The sequence below is a fragment of the Triturus cristatus genome, chromosome 10 (genome assembly GCF_964204655.1).
Source record: "Triturus cristatus chromosome 10, aTriCri1.1, whole genome shotgun sequence".
NCBI classification, from domain to species: domain Eukaryota; kingdom Metazoa; phylum Chordata; class Amphibia; order Caudata; family Salamandridae; genus Triturus; species Triturus cristatus.
This window is the reverse complement of record NC_140593.1, coordinates 515,890,587-515,911,372: the sequence shown is the minus strand read 5'-3', so window position 1 is coordinate 515,911,372 and position 20,786 is coordinate 515,890,587. Positions and strand designations below refer to the sequence as shown.

The 20,786-nt window shown below is 41.7% G+C and overlaps 1 protein-coding gene across 7 annotated transcripts in view; it reads left to right on the top strand.

Annotated features, from left to right (window-relative positions):
- RBM33 (RNA binding motif protein 33) overlaps positions 1-20,786 on the top strand; it is a 594,498-nt gene that overhangs the window by 172,335 nt on the left and 401,377 nt on the right. For all 7 annotated transcript variants that reach the window (XR_014970135.1, XR_014970134.1, XR_014970136.1 and 4 more), the window contains one exon: positions 7,520-7,691. Coding sequence is in view for 4 of the 7 variants with exons in the window: in XM_085631975.1 (XP_085488101.1) it covers positions 7,520-7,691 (172 nt within the window). In the remaining 3 variants the exon portion in view is untranslated. The remainder of the gene's footprint in view (positions 1-7,519; positions 7,692-20,786) is intronic.

The following is a 20,786-nucleotide window of genomic DNA, read 5'->3' as shown; positions in this document are numbered from 1 at the left end:
AAAGTGCTTTACATCACATGTACAGATTATACATTGACTAATCATATGTGTGTACATCAGTATAAAGGATGTGTTACATAAGACAGTGTGGGTTACAAGGTGTAGGAGCCACATGTCCTTCAGACCCCAAAGTGCTATATTAGAAGGATTACAATTTATGAACTGCTAATAACAAAAGCATCTCTGTCTTAAAAGCAGTAACCCACTTACCCATTCCCATAAAATAACAAGCATTTGCAATGCAATATGTCTCGCATTTACGCGTGTTTGAACTATTGACATTGCAAATAATAAGGCATTTTGTTTTTGTTTTTGTTTTAAAAACCTAAATAAAAGGCATTGTTATTTAAAATGCCAACAGCTGAAACTCTTGTAACTGCGAGACCTATTGCATTGCAAATGCTTGTTTGTTTTGAAGACCAAAACCTATATAAAAGGCATTGCCATTTACAATGCCAATAGCTCAAACTTGCGTAAATGCAAGACCTATTGCATTCAAAATTCAAGGCATCACGGACAACAGAAGGGCGGGGGACTGGGAGGGAAACGGCACGGAAGCGGGCCGGCGAAGGGAGGAGGGGGGGGGGTGAAGAAGGCACGGACAACGGGAGGGAGGCTGCGGGATGAATAAGGCACAACAACTGGCGGCAGGAGTGCTCACAGTCTAAATAACACGTACCCTGTAACAACCGAAGTAAAGGGGCCAGTCGCCATGGGAGATGACAAATGAAGAGGAGGCGGTACTAAGGCGGGACTAACAAGCCTATTTTCGAATCGGAAGCCAGTTAGAACAGACAGTGGCAAATATGGGTGGAGAGTGGGTGGGGCTTCTATTTGCTAGTCCACCACAACAAGTCTCGCAGAGCAGCGCTCTAGGCTCGACCTAAAAAAAAAAGTGTGTAAATAAAGAAAACATATTTTAAAGACTAACGCAATGTAAAACCTCTCAGTTCATATAGTCAAACCTCTTGTTTTACAAACCTTTCTCAGAGCTGCCTAACCCACAATTACTGTAAGTTTTATACTTAATTTGACCGGGCCTCTTCTTTTCTCTATCACATGTTTTTTAAATCATCTAACATCACGATAGTGGAGGTCTTATTGTTTTTCCAGAAGCTGACCACTAAGTTTGTTTATACTGGGCACTAGGACAATCTTTTCTCTTCGTGTTAAGCTGAAGGCTTAGACGCTTTTGAGTTTTGCCATTCAAATGTTTGACATTTTACGCTGTCCCTCATTCTGCAGGGTTTGGCTATCTTCAAGTGTATTTACTTGAATTGCAATGTTGTGCCTTCCTTACAAGCCTTCTTGGTTCAGAATACTCCTTGGCTTTTTGAAAGGTTTGCTTATACATGTTTGTCAACATTATTTATTCTTCAGTGGAACTTAAATTTGGCATCTCCCTTTGAAGTGATGCATAGGTTTTCTGTTAGTTTTTTGGCTCTCATGGCTACCTTTCTAGTATTGATTACTGTCTCCTGTAGCTTTGGAGACGTCTCGTTTGTGTTGGGCTGGCCACCGTTTACATGTTTTTTACCTGACCAGGTGGTTCTGTGTGCTTATTCTTCTTTTTTGCTGAAGGTGGTTTCAGTGGTTTTTGTGGACAAATTTGTCACACTTCCTTCTTTCTACCCACCTTCTCACCCTTCCAAGGAGGAGCAGTTGCACAGGCTGAACTCGATTGGTTTCACTGAGGTGAAGAGAGGCAAAGCAGTTTACCAAGTGTACCATTTCTTATTTGGTCACTCTTTTATTATCTTTGGTTATCCTTTAGCTAAGAAAGGCCCACTGATTGGCATTTGGACTTACACTACAAGGTTCATGGTGGCTTCTGCTTCCCTTTCCAGAGGTATTTGCTGGGTAGCCACTTGGACTTTGCTTTAAACTTGTGCCTGTCTACAAGGAGAGGCAGCTACCTCACCAGAGCCATTACATGATTTTCTGGTTAAATCGGAACTGCTTTGTCCCACTCCCCTCTTGGAGTTGCCATTGCGATTCATTTAGAAGGTGGGGAATCTGTGATAAGTGTGACTCAGTAATCGCTTTTATGGATGTTCTCTTTTACGACTCCGACTAAAGATCTATTGATTAATTGAAGTATTACTCAGCAGAAGAAAATTTCGCTTTCCTTTGGAAACACTAACTTTTACTTTTTGATGTAATATGGTATGTCATTATTTAGCTTGTTAAGATATTCTCCGTATACCTTTATTGGGTGCGCATTCAAGGAACTGATGCGAGCATGCAAGGCAATGGCTTATATGCTGGTGGTATTTCCAGGGTGTGTGGAGCTACCACCTGAGTCTCTTGTTTCCACTTGGTGGCACAGACGAGCTGCTGCTTGGAGAAGTTTGCAGGTGTAGTCTAGTGCTTGTGTAAATTCATATGGTGAGGAAGATTTAGTATCTACCAGAAATACTGTTACCAAAGATAATTAACTTATTCTTCAGGGCTTTTGAATTACATACTCCTTATGGGACAAGAATGCTTTGGTCTCAAGCATTGGAACATTTTACAGATTGAGAGGTATGAATAAATCCCCGACAGCAGGGTATATTTTCTGATACAAAATAAAATAAAAATATAACACAGATGTTAAAAAAGAAATGCAATTGGTAGTTCTGTCAGGTTACAATGCAGTGTCTTTGCTTAATTTCTGCTCTGTGTGGATTTTATTTAAGTATTTGGGGCAGTTAAATGTCAAGGCAGGCAAGTAACACAGTACGGGAACATCCAGCTACTAAATTTGATAACTCTGAGGATTTCGGTTTGTTTGTGGAAACCGTAGTCTAAACTGCATACCAGGATATCAAGGCTTCTGTGGCGTGTGAGTAAGACCATCACACCAGCAGAACATCTGCCACCGGATTGTCATACCTCTACACTGGCTGTTATTGAAACTAGTGGTACAGTATTCAGTCGCCTTGCTTCACCTGCAGCTACATTCTCTGCTGCAGTGCTCACGGACCAGTCTGGGTGCCTTCTGAGATTCTTAGTGAAACTGTGTGTTAACATCCTTAACAGCACATCATAGCCAGTACTTGCTTCTTCCACTACTTCCCTATTTGTGCCCCCGCTGAGCAGTTTCTCTTCATGTTTGCTGGTCTTCATCCGAACAAACGGAACAAGCACATAGTGAGAGGTCATTGGGTTGTTAGCATGTTAAATTCTAAGTGGCATTCACTTCAAATCCACCCTCGCCTGCCTCTTCTTCTGCACTTCTTGATCTTTTAAACTTGCTTCCTCATCTCATCTCACCAAACCGTATCATTTTAATTTCAGTTTTTGGACAGGATTGGAAGAGAGTTGCCTTATACCTGGTTACTGCTGCAGGTTGATTGCAGATTATGTGCATACTAAGACTTTCATAAATCGCTGTACAACACTGTCCTGGAACTCCTCCTTCTGGGCAATATTCTCCACTCCCAGCTTGATAAGCTCACTCTCTACAATCATAAGATTAAACCTTTCCCTGCCTGTAAGAACTAGCATCAGAATTCTCATTATGAAAGCAGGGAAAACTGAACACTCTTCACAGCCATGAGAGATCAAGAAGTGGTAGTTACTTATCTCAAGTCAATCCTTGATACCATCCTAAAATCGGGAAAGTCTCCAAACCAGGATCAGGCGCCACATTTACCGTCAAGCAACAACAACAGCATGGAAACACTAAACTGGCAAGCACAGAGTTCCTCAGAGAGATTTGAGTTCAAGCAAGGAGAGGAAAAAAGGTAGAGCACAAAAGAAGCTCAGCTAAAATGTAATAATGGAAAGAGAAATGAACACCAAGCAACATTAAAGCAGCAGTAAAGAAGCATTAAGATAGTTGAGACATTATTGAAGAAATGTTGAGACAGAAATGTATTAAATACATCACGAGGTAAGGTATTAAGACTGAAGCAAAATGAACATATACCAGTTTGCAAGAATCTGTATTAAGCACCAAAAAAGCATTTTTCACAATGAAATGTTAATAAATATTGACTCAAGTGCATAGGGTGCATATATATTGAAGCAGGAAAGAAAACCATTTAATTAACAGGATATCATATCAGCAGATTGCTTATGTAAAGTATAAAATTGCAGTCTCTGTACAATCATAGTTAATTCTACTGTTAACAACAACCCATAAATGCAACCTGACAGTAAACAAACAGCAAGAGAAAAAAGAAGGCAGTAACTTGGGTCGGACAACAAGTTTACATGTTGCAAGTTCTGACAAAAGCTCCAGTGAGGAGGAAAAAAAATCTTTCATATGAAACCTTACTAACATAAGATTTGGAATAATGCTGCCTGGAAAATCCAAAGTTACTTGGAGAGGACCAAAAGGTTTATGAACTGGAAAATTACAAGAAGTCCTAGATTCCATTTCATCATAAGAAATGGAAACCAAATAAAGGCTAAACCAGGCGCAAGCCAGAGTCTATTAGAAAGTGCAGATACTTTTAACTTCTTTTTAACCCCAAATAAGGCATATTTTAGCACAGATTCCCAAATAGATAGTGCACTGTGAATATGCCCTTGGGTTACCACTTGTAATATGGTATTCACAGTTCACCCCAAACTCTCATTGATTTCTCCATTGATGACGATCGTTAAAATTCCAGCAAAATTGAAAATTGTACACTTGCAAATGGGGCATACAAGGGTTCAACAAACATACCTAAAGACATGAACACATTGTGAGCAGAGGATTGATGAAGAGCTACATCAATAAAGTAGATTCTCAAACATGAAATTCACCTCATTATTTGGCTTTCCATGTGATGAAATCCCATGCCCAATTGAGGTGGGTTTTGGAGATAAACCCATTCCAGCGCATCGTATATTGGAAGGACTGATACCAAACTTAATCAAGTGCAGTTATGTTCATGAAATGGAGCATCAAGGAGATTAACACTCCTGTCAAATAACACAATTATATTGCATGGAGAAATGTAAAATGTGAGCTTCACATATATCCAAGAAACTTACCAAAATGAGAAGAAACCTGTAGATCTAACATATACCATATATATGGGTGTTAGAAATCGGTAATTTGCTTGCAAATAAAAAGAATGTTGTTTCCATACTAATTTTTAGAAATCTGAAACCTGCTATCATTGATGTGAAATCAGATGGCCAATGTCAATTGGTGTTTGCCACTGCTGGCACTAAAAACGTAATTTAAAAGGCAGTTAACATCTATGCTCTACAGTTGTAGATGCATGCTTTTGGAAAAAGATTGAAAAGAAAAATAAGGAAATTATTCACAAAATGTACTTGAATATGGGAGGAGATTGAAACACCTTTCTTGATGTTGGAACAGATAGGCCACCTGAGAAGAGATAAATCCTAAATGGGTTCTAAATGTTTGTCAGGAGGGTAATTAAACATGAAAAGTTTACAGACGTGTGACACATACTGTATCCAGATGCACAGGCCTTCACTTTTTTCTCTCATAACTATAATTCATTTAGGAAGGTTTACGGACTATTTTTTCACAAGCAAGAGCACTGCTCAGTGCTGTAAATTCACAGCGATCCAATTAGTCCTTTCAGACCACACCAACATATCTCTACTTTTGATGTACAAGTGGAGACCAACACCACCTCAAAGTGGCGCCTCAGTATTTCTCTACTGAAACAAGCTTGACCTTGTGCAGCATCTTAAAGCTATACTACGAGGAGAAATGATTGACCTTTTGGGAAGGAAAGAAGCTTTGAAACAATCCAAACATTTGCTGGACGACATTGCAAGGTTGGAGAGCCAGTTCATTCAAGATATTCTCCCAACAACATATGCATCACTCATGAAAATAAAGTTGGATTTCAACAAACGATACACTGTGGTGGCTGATTATATCTTTCTAATCTTTAAGACCATGTGGTTGGAAGCAAAGGGTATAAGCTGTTCGCCAACTACCTGAAGTTAAAGAGTGAGATAAGCAAAATGACAGACGCTTCTTTTATTGGAATGAAGCAGACATGAAGGGATTGAAGCACACATGAAGGGGATTATGGAATATGGCCTATTGCACTGGCCAGAACTATGGACAGGAATAGCATTAAAATAGTTTCTAATGTCTGTGCACTAGTCTTAGATCAGGCAGACTGTACACTGACGTAACACAGGCCTGTGCAACCCCTGTATCTTAGGGGGCCCCAATCCTTCAGGGGACTCCCCACTCTTTGGAGGGTCCCCATTGAGCTCAAGACCAATGAATATCTGTGAGATATGAGCCATACTGGGGCCCTTCATCACATTCTGCAAGGTGGGCTCATCATTTTCTGTTACGCCACTGAGCAGACAAGAATACTATACTACATTATATATTGAAGCAAAGTGTAGAATATACTTCTTTTATTGCAAGAAGCTAAGGAAATACGGCATTTGAAAAATTGGACTGGGAAGTAGCAGAAACACACTTAAGGGATATATTTGTGCTTTGAGAAACACCAGACATATGTTTGTTCTCCAGATGAAAGACAAAATATTGCCAAGTGTGCATTGAGTTGCCTGCGAACACAGTGCAAGGGAAATATTCTATGAGTAAGTTGCTCCAAAACCAGTATATGAGTTTCTGTCACCGGACCTGCTTTCGGTGAATATCTCTTGAGAAGATGGAGACGTTTCACAATGCTGCTGGATCACAGTGCACCTACGTTAGCGTGACAAGCCTGGTTCGTACATTTGCTTATGGTGTTCATCATACTGTGCATGAGATTGAAAATATGCCAAGTTGCTTACAGTCAGGGGGTATCACACATCAGTTTACCTAGCGCATTGCGCCTGAAGTCGTAGAATTTGGTAATCCTATTTTTTTTCAAAAACATAACAGGCTTTAAAGGAGACCAAATGACCAAACAGAAAACATTGCTATTCACTTAAAATGAAGCAGTTTGTGGTTTGGGCACTTAAATTGGGCATCTTGTTATTACATTGCTTGGTGAATGATATTTTCATGTATGTATGCATTCTGATAGGGACAAATCTCCTGTAGATATGTATTAAAGTGCACTGTAAGCACAATAGCATTTTTAGAAAGACTGAAGACCACTGACGTGTTTAAGATCGCTTCAGTTAAAGTACTCCCAGAAGGTAGCAGTAGGATTCTATTACCAGAGGTTAAAACGGTTCTTTAATATGTTTTCGTACTACTTTTTGCATAAGCTATCTACATTAAACCCTTCTTGCCACTCTAGTCAAAGGATGTTTGTATTGCAGATTTGTGCTGCAAAAGTAATATGCTTAAGTTTAACAATATCTTGGAGCTTGCCTTGTTGTAGAGTAAGAGGTGAGCCCCCCAACCTCCCTGTGAGTTTGAGCAATAACCATAAACGCCTACAATAACACAATATGAAAATGTTGCTGCTGCTTAGTACATTGCGTATAAAGTTTACAAAAGGTGCAAAGGTCAAATCAGCTACTGGATGAAAGTATGCAACATGTGAAACTATTGGTAGTATAAGCTTCTAAATTATTGTTACAGCTAAGTGAGTCTCATTTCATAATGTAATGCCTATTGTTTCTATTATAGTTAGGTTTACATACTGTTAAAACAGAAGAAGAAAAAAAAGATGAATCTGATGAAGAGGAAGAGGACGATGAGAGGTCAGGCAGAATACGCTTTATAACTGAACGCAAAGAAGGGACAATTATTAGGCTTTCTGAAGCAGCCAGAGAGAGGAGAAACATTCCAGAAACTTTGGGTGAGAGGTTTTGACTATATTTTTTGGGGGTAGGGGGAAGCCGCTGTATGTTAAACTTGTGTAACATTTTGCATAATGGTTTTCATGTTATTACTTACTTCACCTTGAATTGCATACTTAGTACATCAGAATGAAATACTTTCTTGGGAATTATTTGGTGGTCATCATGCAGTTAATGTTAAATCAATTGTTCACCTGTAGATTTTGGAAGGTATGTTTATTTGAAGTCTCTTGCCTCTCATCATGTTTAACATGGTACTCGGGGGTAGAAACTAATGGTTGGCGAAATGGTGTCATTTTTTGCTTCTGAAACACCCTAAAAAAAATTAATTACCTTTTTAAGGCAAAATATTGTTTGCTAGTATCTCCTGTGAATTTCTTTTTCCGGCAAGCGCACACTAATGGTAAAAGTCCTATGAGATACTGGCAGGAAACTGGTTTGGAGACTGATTGGCTCTTAGAGAGATTTACTGCACAAACGATTCGCTAGTGCAAAAATTATACAGTTTTGCTTAATGCGAAATTTCAAGTAATTGCAGGATTTTCACAGATTTTGCCAGCATAATTAAAATTTCACCCAGGCCTACTATAACCCAACACTAGGGTTCTTGCACATTTTTTTCAGAACTTCATAAAAGGGTATGTTTTTACTGGTATAGCCCCATCTTGTTGTTGTGGTTTTGTAGCAAAGGGAACCCAACCGCATCCCCCTCACTGAGCACCCCTCCCCCCGCTCTTTAACATATCTAGAGACTGGAGAAGTATGCAATAACTAACAGTAAATGATCTGAGAGATGATTTTATGTTGGCAATGATTATGCATGTTTAACATCTTGATGAAGGCTGAAAAGGTTAGCATTCAGTGGGTGAAAAATGATTTGCACTTTTATGTGATAATTTTATTATTATGTAGGTTGAAATAAAGTGAATTCTTTATTTTCAATAAAGAATTTTTCTATCTACTTGCTAACCTATTCATTGTCCTTTCTGAGTTGGAATTTGTTTTTTACAATTAATTCACTTATTCCGGATATGGTACCCTTAGTGGCAAAAACGCAAGCTTGGTCAGTGATTAATTCTCATCAGTCCTTGCAAATTCAGCCATATTTGAATGCCTATTTTTTTGGCTCATATGAAGCAAACATTTTTTAGTAGTAAGACAGGGCATATACCCAACTAAGGGAGGGCAAGCCGATCTGAATACAACAATGGCTAACTACTGAATGTAGACTGTGCGGGTGGCTGTGTGAAACCTTATTATACATTGTGTGCGTGTGTGTCCTAAATTCCTTAAAACACGTAGCGCACTACTAAAACCTTTATTCCTTAAGGCTGGGGTAAGATCAGCAGGCCAGGCCCTTATTTTATGTTTATCGGGTGACTCAATTGCATTGATTTGTAAAATGATAAAAATGTTAATGGTTTCTGCTGTTTAAATTTACTTGTTTATAACTATTATTAAGGGATATTTTATTGGATCAGAAAATATGAGGTTATTGTTTTTAGGCTCCTGGTACTTTGAATGTTTTTGCAGTTTGACCCAATGATTCTGTTTTTGGCAACTTCTGTGATCAATCTAGAAGGTTGTTATGAAAGCACAGAGGCACTTTATTGTTCATTTACATGATGGCATATCATGTTTACAGCTTTATGGAATTGTTTTATGGCCTATATGTTATGGTCTATGATGGACAGTGTTTTTGTAGTTACTTGTGTGATTGGACTCTATAGACCATGTGTAAGCACCTAGGCACTGTATAGTTCATTTGCAGCATGGCACAACACTTTTACAGTTTTTATTGTACATTTTTGGGAACTACTCGATCATTATGTATGTTGTATTATGATTAATGAACTACTGCGATAAAAGATGTGTACATGTGGTATCAATGTTCCAGTACGGTATGTAACCATAGAAATATTTTGTGTGTACAGTTGTATATCAATTGGCGACTTATGGAAGTGAAAATTGACCTAGTTAATTAACATATCACATTTTTAAAATGATCAAGGAACTGTTTTACATATGATATTAATGTTTTAATTACAATGATTTTTGTTAATCAAGCAATAAAGAATTACTTTAAATACTTATTTGGTGGGACTATTTAGTTAAGTATTTTGTTTCCCTTATTTTTACTACAATTCGTGCAAATCGTTTAAAATGGTGTGCATTGTTGATTTAGTTTACATTTCTATTTCAATGTTCTGTTAACTTGTACTTGATTTATTTTAGTTTGTTTGCATTGGTGGAGATAACGCCCGTCTTCCTGCACTCTCTCTTTCTTGTTCCGTTTGCTTCCATTACAAAATTCTACCTCGTTGCTTAACAGTGGGCTAATGTTCTTTCCACCTGTGATGGTATTGTGCTGGCCCACCACACCATTTATGACAATCTGGAAAGAAACTGCATAAAACTACACGTCACTAAACCTTTCAGTTTCTGAGCAGTCGCTGATCCTAATTCTGCAGGATTAGCTCTGGACAGACTGTTGTGCAGTTCCTCTCTCGCCATACAAGGGAAAGAGATCGCGCTACTTAAAATAGGTAATCTGTTTTGGCCACTCTGCTCCCGAGGCTGAAGGAGAGCTCACTGTCCACCCCCCTACCCCCTGCCGCTTATCAAGCCACGCCAACCCCCACCTTTTCCCATTTTCTCACTGTTTCGGTTAGGAGGGGGTCAACATTGCTTGTAGACCTCTACTCCATTTGACAGTCAAGGGAAAGGTTGGGCCAGAGGAGGTATCTCACAGTACCCAAGCTGGTGTCCTGCCCAGTGAAAACACACTGGCGATTCCAGCTCAGAAGGAGTGCAGCTTTGAGTTGAAGGCATAACTGATTATGCCATCATATCTGCACAGTGCACGAGTGCACTTCGGGTGTTGTCAGTACAGCCATCCTACACTATCTTCTTTCTGAACACGTTGGTGCTAAAGACACATGTGGCCATCCTTCCTAAAGTTGTAACACCCTTCCACATTGGCCAGTTGATCATTCTGCAGGCGTTCTTTGCTCAGTTTAACCTATTGGAGGAGGAGAGACTCCATTGCTTTAGGTTTTTACTTCGACTGCACAAAACATTATTGGGTAGATGATCAGCTCTTTGTCTGGTTTTCACTTGCAAAGAAAGCTAAGGCGCTCTTTGTCTGGATTTCACATGCAAAGAAAGCTACGTCGCTCTTTGTCTTGTTTTCACTTGCAAAGAAAGGAAAAACAATGTAAATTAGGACACTGTCAAAGTGAATAGCTCAGTGGATCAAGATCTGTTACGCACTTGCCAAAAAGCAGCCCCCGGAAGGATTGAGGGCCCAGGTACAAGACTGCTGTAATAATGTTGACATGAGGGATGCTAGGGATATATGCTAGGTTGCAACACAGTTGTCAGTAAATACAAAAACAAATTCACGAAGCACTACTGATTTCCAGTCCAGGTCTGGCAGTAATGGTACTTTGTCAGCTCGATTTTGCAGGACTTTCTGTTCCAAGTCCTTTTTTGTAAGGTATGGCTGTGATATCTATTTTAAAGGTGAAGAATCTGTGGTATCCATTAGAAAAATAAGTTTTTTGCCTTCAGCAATGCTCTTTCTGGTGGAAGATTCCTCACTGCCCCCGTACTGTTTTGTGGAGTGGCCGCTTTAACATCTAACAAGGTACAAAAGGTGTCAAATTAGAGATCACCACACCTTTGCATTCAATAAGTTCAAAATTGCGACTGCCTTTCGGATAACATCCACATTTATGGTGTTGCAACCTGGGACCTTCAGTGGTGGATGGCTGATGCCAACCTGACCAGTGGCAGGCCGTTCTCCTTGCCTTATTGAGATATCACTCCTGTGAAGGGTAGGTACTAGCTGAGATGGGAAGGATCACCTGGGAGAAATGAAGGGCAATTCCCTTGTACATCAATAGGTGGCGTCGTGCAGCTGTGCACTCGTGTGCCGATGTCTGTTCTTTTCTTTCTGCACCTACTTACATGGATCCAGAGCTCCATTTATCCTGTCAATTTGACAGAATTCTTTTCTCTCAGAAAATGTTCTCAGGGTTCAGGGGATGTCCCCTCCCAAAATAAACACAGGATTTCAACCAAGTAGGACTGTCATTGCCAGATGTTGGTGACGGATGCGCATGATATCTGTCTCTGGGGTTTCTGCTCCAAGCATGACTTTGCATCGTGTGACAGCTCTGTGACTATGAACCATAAGGCCATCTGCGAATGCAAAGCCAAACCTGCCACCACGGAACACTGAAGGAAGTTGAATAAGACTTGCTCCTAGTCAAGGGCGCAGATGTGCTGTTGCTCCTGAGGCAGAGCTTGTGATTGATAGTCCTCAAAGTCATGAAGCTCTGGTAAGCCCAATAAAGGCAAAAAACATAAGAAGTCCAAACACAGTTCTCCTTAGTCCTGCCACTTCCACCGTTCGGAGTCATGTAATGTCCAGGATTTCTCAGCACTGCGGAGTCGTTCGACCAATTCTGACCATGCTCCGAGGCGCCCCAATTTTACCTGGGCATCGGCTACACCACAGCAGCTTCATGAGCTGAGATTGCTCTTGGACCAGATCTTTGGTACCCATCCGAATCCCTCTGGAGCACCTTCGGACTCTAGATTGCCTCCCGTCAGAATACTGCTGACGGATCCGACCTTGATACGAGTAGGCCATTTTATGCACTTGGCTCTGCCCTCTCCGGCCCCAGCGATGTGACCAATGCCACAAGTCTGATCCTCAGCTTCAAAGTGATGCCAGAAGAGAAGCCAATACGTTTGTAGGCCTCGGACTAATCTACAATCTTCTCCCAGGTCACAGATAACGGGCCTTTACTCGCAGTCAGATCCTGAAACATCTCAACAATTAGATTACAATAACCCAGATGATGATCTTTAAGATATTGACAGACTTTTCCATGATTTAGAAAATTCCAGTGGCCCAGCTTCCTCTCCAGACATTGGCCTTTCCTCACCAAATCCTGCAGTTGTCACATAGGGGGTCTGCCTCCTTCACAACTGTAATCAAAAGAGCAGCAGAAGTTTTAGACCTCAACTTACCAGCCACGGACATCAAAACAATTTTTTTGACTGAGGTCCTTAACCCAGGGCAGACAAGTCCAGAACCTTTTCTACCCTTTAATAAGGCTCTTAAGTACTGATGGACACCTGGGCGAAACCAGGATCTTGCTCACAAGTCAACAGGCAGGTAGCAAGGCTGCATAGGTCTGTCCCAGGAGATGGAGAATTCCTCTTGCAACTTCTCACTCTGGAAAATCTAGTAGTGCAGGCATCCACAAACAGAATAATTCTAAATGCATTTCCGATCACCCTGCCTGGGTGGGGACACATTTGTCAAACGCATGTTTTCCTCTCCTGTCCTCGCCCTGTCATCCGTCAACACTAGTTGCCTCCTGGGAAGGTACTAGTACTCATGGTGTGATAGTGGTGGACATCTTGACTGCCATTCCTGAGAATACTCAGCCAAACTCTTTTACGAGGTGGCCGAGACTCGATGTAATATTCTATATGCTCAGGTCTGGACACTACTGACTGTCTGGGTAGGGAGGTCGGGATCACTATGGTGCTTAGGTGCCATGCTTGGATTTGCTTCACTGGTTTCTCCAGTGATGTTCAGAAAACATTAATGGACATGTCCTTTGAGGGCATTTTGGAGCAAACGTGGGCTCTGCATTGGCAAGGTTTAAAGAGAGCAAGCCATTGCATACTCTCGAAGCCTAGCTCTACCCGTTTTGCAATTCCCTAAGCAACACTGACACCTTTCGAGGCCCAGGTGAAGCTATATACCCAGACACCAACACTCCCGCCTGCAGCTGCAGCGATTCCCTTTAAGTCATCCTCTGCAGCGCATGATTGACCAATGGGAGGCTGCATCACCTTTCACCTCCCCAGGTGCATGAGCATCACATTTGACCAACGGCTGCTTCAAATTATAGAACACAGTTACTCCCTTCCGTACCTGTATCTCCACTCCCCGATATACCTTCCACACCACAAAACGTTTCAGATGGCCACCTGCCCAGATTCCGAGGAGAGGTTCAGACTTGCTTGGCCAAGGGAGTCCTATCTAGGGTGCTAGGATCAGAGATTGGGAATGGCTGTTACTCCCATTATTTCCTGATGCAGAATAAGGAAGTAGGCCATCCTTCAATCCTCGATCTTCGCCCTCGGAACTTCTTTCCCTGGAAGGAAAAGTTCAAGATGCTTGCTCTGGCCCAAGTTCTTTCTGCCCTGGATCAGGGAGACTGGATGATGGGGTTGGTTTCACAAGACGCTTATTGACTTACCCCCATTCTACATCAATCCCATGGACATTATCTGCAGTTTCAGGTAGGCCAGGAACACTTTCAGCTCTCCGTTCTCCCTTTTGGCCATACCAGGGCACCTTGAGTGTTCACAAAGTTGTGATGGCGGTTGTTGCAGCCCATCTATAGAGGATGAGACTAGCCGTTTTCCCCTATCTTGATTACTGGCTACTGAAGGCTGTCGCTCACCTCAAGTAATCGTAACCCTCCCCCAGACGACGGCCGACCTGTTCATATTTTTGGGTTTTTCCGTTAACATGGCAGAGTCACACCGGACTCCTACACAGTGCCTTCCCTTCATCGTAGCCATTGCAGATGCAGTGCTTTTCTAGTTATTCCTCTGCCTCAGTGAGTTCAGGACATTGGGGCTGTAATCCTGATGTGCTGTCCCTTGACCTGGGTCTCGGCGAGAGATTGTTTTTGACCTCCTGCATCCTGCTTGTGGACCATGGTAGATGGCACATGCGGGCACTGCAGTTAGATCTGAAGTACCAGTGGCTCAGCACCAAGGAAATCTAACTGTTTCCATCAAAGTGTCAGAGACTGTGAGAGACCTGCAGTGGTGGCTACTTGACACATTTACCTCATGGAGATGTGAGTGGATCGCTTGGCGCTGAAGGTATTCCTCTCGACCATTAAGGGGAAATGGGTGTACAGGTTCTCACGGGCAACACTACTGCCATGTGATAGTGCAAGAAACAGGGTGGAGTAAGGTTGTGGGTCCTCTGGCAGAGGCTCTAGGTCTTTGGAAGTGGCTGAATGCTCAGGGCATTTAGCTGATTACCCATCACGTGGCAGGATCTTCAGATGGCAGGGCCGACTAACTCAGCCACTATTACCCAACAGTTCATGAATGGCAGTTACAATCGAAAGGCGCAGAGGGCATCTTCCAGCGACGGTGAAGACCGTGGCTTGATCTATTCTCCACCACGGAGAACTGGCAGTGTTGAAGCTTTTGCACATTGGAGTTCCCAAGACAGTTCTCCCTCAGAGAAGCCTCCTGTCTCAACTAGGGCTCTGGATTCCTATGTGCCTTTAAACACCAACCACTGTTGCCTAGTGTTGAAAAAGGAACTTCTGACCATGAGCATTTTTTCCTCTGATCCAGCTGCCCCTACGTGTAGAACTCTTGTTGCAGCAGTGTCCCAGGGCTGCATCTCAGCCTGCACCTTCATATGTGGAGAATGAACGGCAGCAGTTAATGGCTTTCAATCTCCCAACCTGAAGTGTTGCCTGACTTTATTCCACGAAAACTGTATATGCTGGACACTGGGCGATATTTGTTGACTTTTGTTCTTCCCGTTGAATTCAGCCTTTACAGGCAAAGTTATCCGACATTCTACTGTTTTGTCTTTCCTTATCCCAGCAAGACTTTATTGCGCCTACTGTTAAGGGTTACCTTTTGGCTCTGTCGGAATTGTTGAATTTGGTACATCAGCCATCTCTTTTCATTTCACCTGTTATGATGTGTTTCTTGAAGGGCTGGTCCTTATGCTCACGCTAACACCTTTTGGATTTCCACAGTGAACTTTAATATGTTTTTCGAATACCTGATGTGCACTCCTTTTGTGCCCATGCACAGCTGCTCTCTACGTCTACTCACCATAAAAAGCTGTATTCCTCATTGCCATAACTTCTGCCCGGCGAGTGATTGAACTGCGAGCCTGGTCTGTCCAGTAGCCATACACATCCTTCTTTCCAGACAAGCTGGTTCTCCAGACAAAAGCGGCATTCTTGTGGAAGGGAATGACACCTTTCCACACATGTCAACTTGCCGGCTTTCTGTAACTTGCCTCACCCATCCAAGGAGAAGGGACAGCTTCATTGGCTTGATCCCAAGAGGGCCTTCAGGTTTTACATTGATCGGACTAGAAACGATCAATTGAACGGGAAACATTTTATGGGACTCTCTGGAGCAAAGAAGGAGAAAGCTGTACTAAATAGACTATACTCCCTATGGATTGTAGTATGCACAAAATCTGCTATGGTCTTTCAAAGAAACAACCCCCAGAATGTTTGCATGCTTATTCCAGCAGAGCAAACGTTGGTACCACTGCTCTAGGGTGGGGTGTACCATTCTGCCAGGCTACTACGTGAATATCCTTCCAGACATTCACAACACACTACTGCCTAGATAGCCAAGACTGGCGGGATGGGCATTTCACCCCATCTGTCCTTCTGGATTTCCAGGTTGAACCATTCAACAGAACCACTACCTGGGGAGATGCTGCTTTGGTATCTATTCACAGGGGAACACTGCACACTGGCAAATTCTGATTTCTAAGAGCTTCATGTCTGACGGCGTGGACAGGGATCAGAAAGAAACTGATGTCTGTGCACAGACATGGTACAGTTATAGTGGACCGACATTCCATCCGGGGCGGGACTGAACAAACGTGGAGCCGCATAATGCCGCCTACTGACGCACGAGAGAATTGCTATTGAAAAATCTCTGGATCCAGTCTGCTGCCTGGGGTTAAGCTGAGGAATCTGTGGTTAGATAGTCTCTACCAAAAAAGACAGTTTGAGCAGTTGAGTGACCGTGCATGTAAATCTTATTCATTGAAGGTTGAAAGTTCTAACCCATAGCCCCAGCCTCTAATGAGGGTAAATGAGTTCTATCAGATAATTACAGACATTTTCAAAACGTTACCTTGGCTGAAATCGAGGACCTTTTGATGGTTCTTGCTTGGGATGAAGAAAGTGAGCACACCTGACTGACAGCTTAAACTTTGTTGCCCAGAGTAACCATACTCTATCGGGGCGTGAAGATATGTTTGTACCACATCCTCCTAATCTCAGTCCCCCACTTTTTGACCATTAGGGCTGGCGCCCATGGGAGTGGAGTAAAAATGTTGGGAATCAAACTGTAGCTGACCTCAGCAGTCTCTCTAAGTCACATGGGTTTGGTTTTAGTAGCCCTACGCTGCTTGTGGAAATGGCATCAGCTGCGGAGTGGGCCAAGGCACTTTGGCAAGAGGTTGTTAGCGGACTTGTTAGAGATGTTAGAGACCATGAGAGCCATTAGTACACCGGCCATGTGGCAAGGCTTTTCTAGACGTGGAAAAGGATAAATACATATAAGAGTATGAAATATATGCTGAAAAGCCCTAATTAATTTCAGTTGTGCACATAGAAGCCCTAAAAGAGAATTCATTGCTTGACCCGTAATGAGGTACTAAGGAGACATAGGCTGACTAAATTAGCAAACCACCTTATATACCATCTTGAGTGGAGATAGTAGGTTTATGCCACCCTATGACATATTAGACATAATCAAAATAAGCTTTGTGAGCATCACTCCGTAAGTGCTGGTAATTGATTTCTTAGCAACTTAGATTCTTCTGTTAGGGAAAACTTTGGCTTGTGAAGTCAATACATTAATTCTTGTACTGCCTCTCTGTAAGGTGCATGCCTATTTAGGTCGATCCTGGGCGGAATTCAAGCTCCGCCCATGCCCCCCATCTTTTCAATTGGCTCCTGTTACTGTCCTTTCTAAATGTTTGTATTTGATTCATGAATAGGCTTAGTAGTCCCTCGTTGGTACCGCCTCGTCTGCATTTGTAACCTCCCATGAGGACTGGACTTTTTAATTGTGTTGGTACATGGTCTGCTTTATCTAGTTTGTGAACACTATTTTCTTTAATGATTTCCCCCTATTCCACCCACGACGTGCTTTCCCTACCACGCAGCACGCCGCCCGCTTTTATATTTCAATTAGTAATGGCGATCCACTTAAACTATAGCGGCCGCACTTCTTTATTTAATTTGGTAGCGCAGTCCTCTGTAACTATAGTGTCCACACTTGTTTATTTATTGTAGTTGTCAGCACAGTCCACTTTAACTTTAGCTGCCACGCTATGAAACATTTTTTTTTCCATTGAAAGCACTTCATACCCTGCTTTCACTTTAATAGTGAGCACGCCCCTTTCTTTAGATGCTACTCGCCTTATTCATGTTACAGCGAGCCACGTCTAAACAAAGAGGTTCTGCAGCCATTAAATTGAAAGCACGGCATGGGGCTCTTTTACACAAACAAAAAAATTGTTTGTGAACTCGCAAACAAATTTTGTTTTTATAAAAGCACCCCATATAGTACTTTCACTGTAATGGTGTCCGTGCCCCTTTCTTTAAATGGTGCTCGCTGTTACCTGAATATGGAGAGCAGTGTCTAAAGAAAGGGGTGCGACCACCATTAAAGTGGTCTCGCATTTGCAAGAGTTTGAACTATTGACATTAGAAATGACGATGCCTTTTATGTGCAAACTTTTTTCCGTTGCCGTTATATTTTTTAAAACAATTTACACGTTTATATATCTCCATGTTTTTAATTCCATGCGATATGTTACCTCCATTTACTCTAAGAACTAATGGCCAACGAAAAAGAAAGACAATATTCCCTAACCTGACATTCCATTTAAATACTTAAACCTGTGTTCCTCGTATCACTGAGATCCGAGTTATCTTTCCAATGTGGCCCTAACTGAGAAAGCACTTCAAAAGCAAATTAATTTTTCTGTGAAAGTTACAAATGTAATTTCATTCCTGTCAAATTTTAGTGACCTTTTGTGCCAACGTGTCTCTATTGGAGGAAGGCATTCGTGCTTGCTGATTAAAACTGTCATTTGAAACCATTTTATTATCCAAGATAGTGAAATTAAATTTGACACGGAGAGCCACTAGAAACAGAATTGCTGATTCAGTACATGAAATGTTTATCTGGAGAAGTACAAAGGTAAAACTAGAATAACAGTGGATGTTGGTGAAAATAAATTACTTATGCTGCTTTTTAAGAATTTTTTTATTGCTTAGTTTAAATGAGTTCTATCAGATAATTACAGACATTTTCAAAACGTTACCTTGGCTGAAATCGAGGACCTTTTGATGGTTCTTGCTTGGGATGAAGAAAGTGAGCACACCTGACTGACAGCTTAAACTTTGTTGCCCAGAGTAACCATACTCTATCGGGGCGTGAAGATATGTTTGTACCACATCCTCCTAATCTCAGTCCCCCACTTTTTGACCATTAGGGCTGGCGCCCATGGGAGTGGAGTAAAAATGTTGGGAATCAAACTGTAGCTGACCTCAGCAGTCTCTCTAAGTCACATGGGTTTGGTTTTAGTAGCCCTACGCTGCTTGTGGAAATGGCATCAGCTGCGGAGTGGGCCAAGGCACTTTGGCAAGAGGTTGTTAGCGGACTTGTTAGAGATGTTAGAGACCATGAGAGCCATTAGTACACCGGCCATGTGGCAAGGCTTTTCTAGACGTGGAAAAGGATAAATACATATAAGAGTATGAAATATATGCTGAAAAGCCCTAATTAATTTCAGTTGTGCACATAGAAGCCCTAAAAGAGAATTCATTGCTTGACCCGTAATGAGGTACTAAGGAGACATAGGCTGACTAAATTAGCAAACCACCTTATATACCATCTTGAGTGGAGATAGTAGGTTTATGCCACCCTATGACATATTAGACATAATCAAAATAAGCTTTGTGAGCATCACTCCGTAAGTGCTGGTACTTGATTTCTTAGCAACTTAGATTCTTCTGTTAGGGAAAACTTTGGCTTGTGAAGTCAATACATTAATTCTTGTACTGCCTCTCTGTAAGGTGCATGCCTATTTAGGTCGATCCTGGGCGGAATTCAAGCTCCGCCCATGCCCCCCATCTTTTCAATTGGCTCCTGTTACTGTCCTTTCTAAATGTTTGTATTTGATTCATGAATAGGCTTAGTAGTCCCTCGTTGGTACCGCCTCGTCTGCATTTGTAACCTCCCATGAGGACTGGACTTTTTAATTGTGTTGGTACATGGTCTGCTTTATCTAGTTTGTGAACACTATTTTCTTTAATGATTTCCCCCTATTCCACCCACGACGTGCTTTCCTACCACGCAGCACGCCGCCCGCTTTTATATTTCAATTAGTAATGGCGATCCACTTAAACTATAGCGGCCGCACTTCTTTATTTAATTTGGTAGCGCAGTCCTCTGTAACTATAGTGTCCACACTTGTTTATTTATTGTAGTTGTCAGCACAGTCCACTTTAACTTTAGCTGCCACGCTATGAAACATTTTTTTTTCCATTGAAAGCACTTCATACCCTGCTTTCACTTTAATAGTGAGCACGCCCCTTTCTTTAGATGCTACTCGCCTTATTCATGTTACAGCGAGCCACGTCTAAACAAAGAGGTTCTGCAGCCATTAAATTGAAAGCACGGCATGGGGCTCTTTTACACAAACAAAAAAATTGTTTGTGAACTCGCAAACAAATTTTGTTTTTATAAAAGCACCCCATATAGTACTTTCACTGTAATGGTGTCCGTGCCCCTTTCTTTAAATGGTGCTCGCTGTTACCTGAATATGGAGAGCAGTGTCTAAAGAAAGGGGTGCGACCACCATTAAAGTGGTCTCGCATTTGCAAGAGTTTGAACTATTGACATTAGAAATGACGATGCCTTTTATGTGCAAACTTTTTTCCGTTGCCGTTATATTTTTTAAAACAATTTACACGTTTATATATCTCCATGTTTTTAATTCCATGCGATATGTTACCTCCATTTACTCTAAGAACTAATGGCCAACGAAAAAGAAAGACAATATTCCCTAACCTGACATTCCATTTAAATACTTAAACCTGTGTTCCTCGTATCACTGAGATCCGAGTTATCTTTCCAATGTGGCCCTAACTGAGAAAGCACTTCAAAAGCAAATTAATTTTTCTGTGAAAGTTACAAATGTAATTTCATTCCTGTCAAATTTTAGTGACCTTTTGTGCCAACGTGTC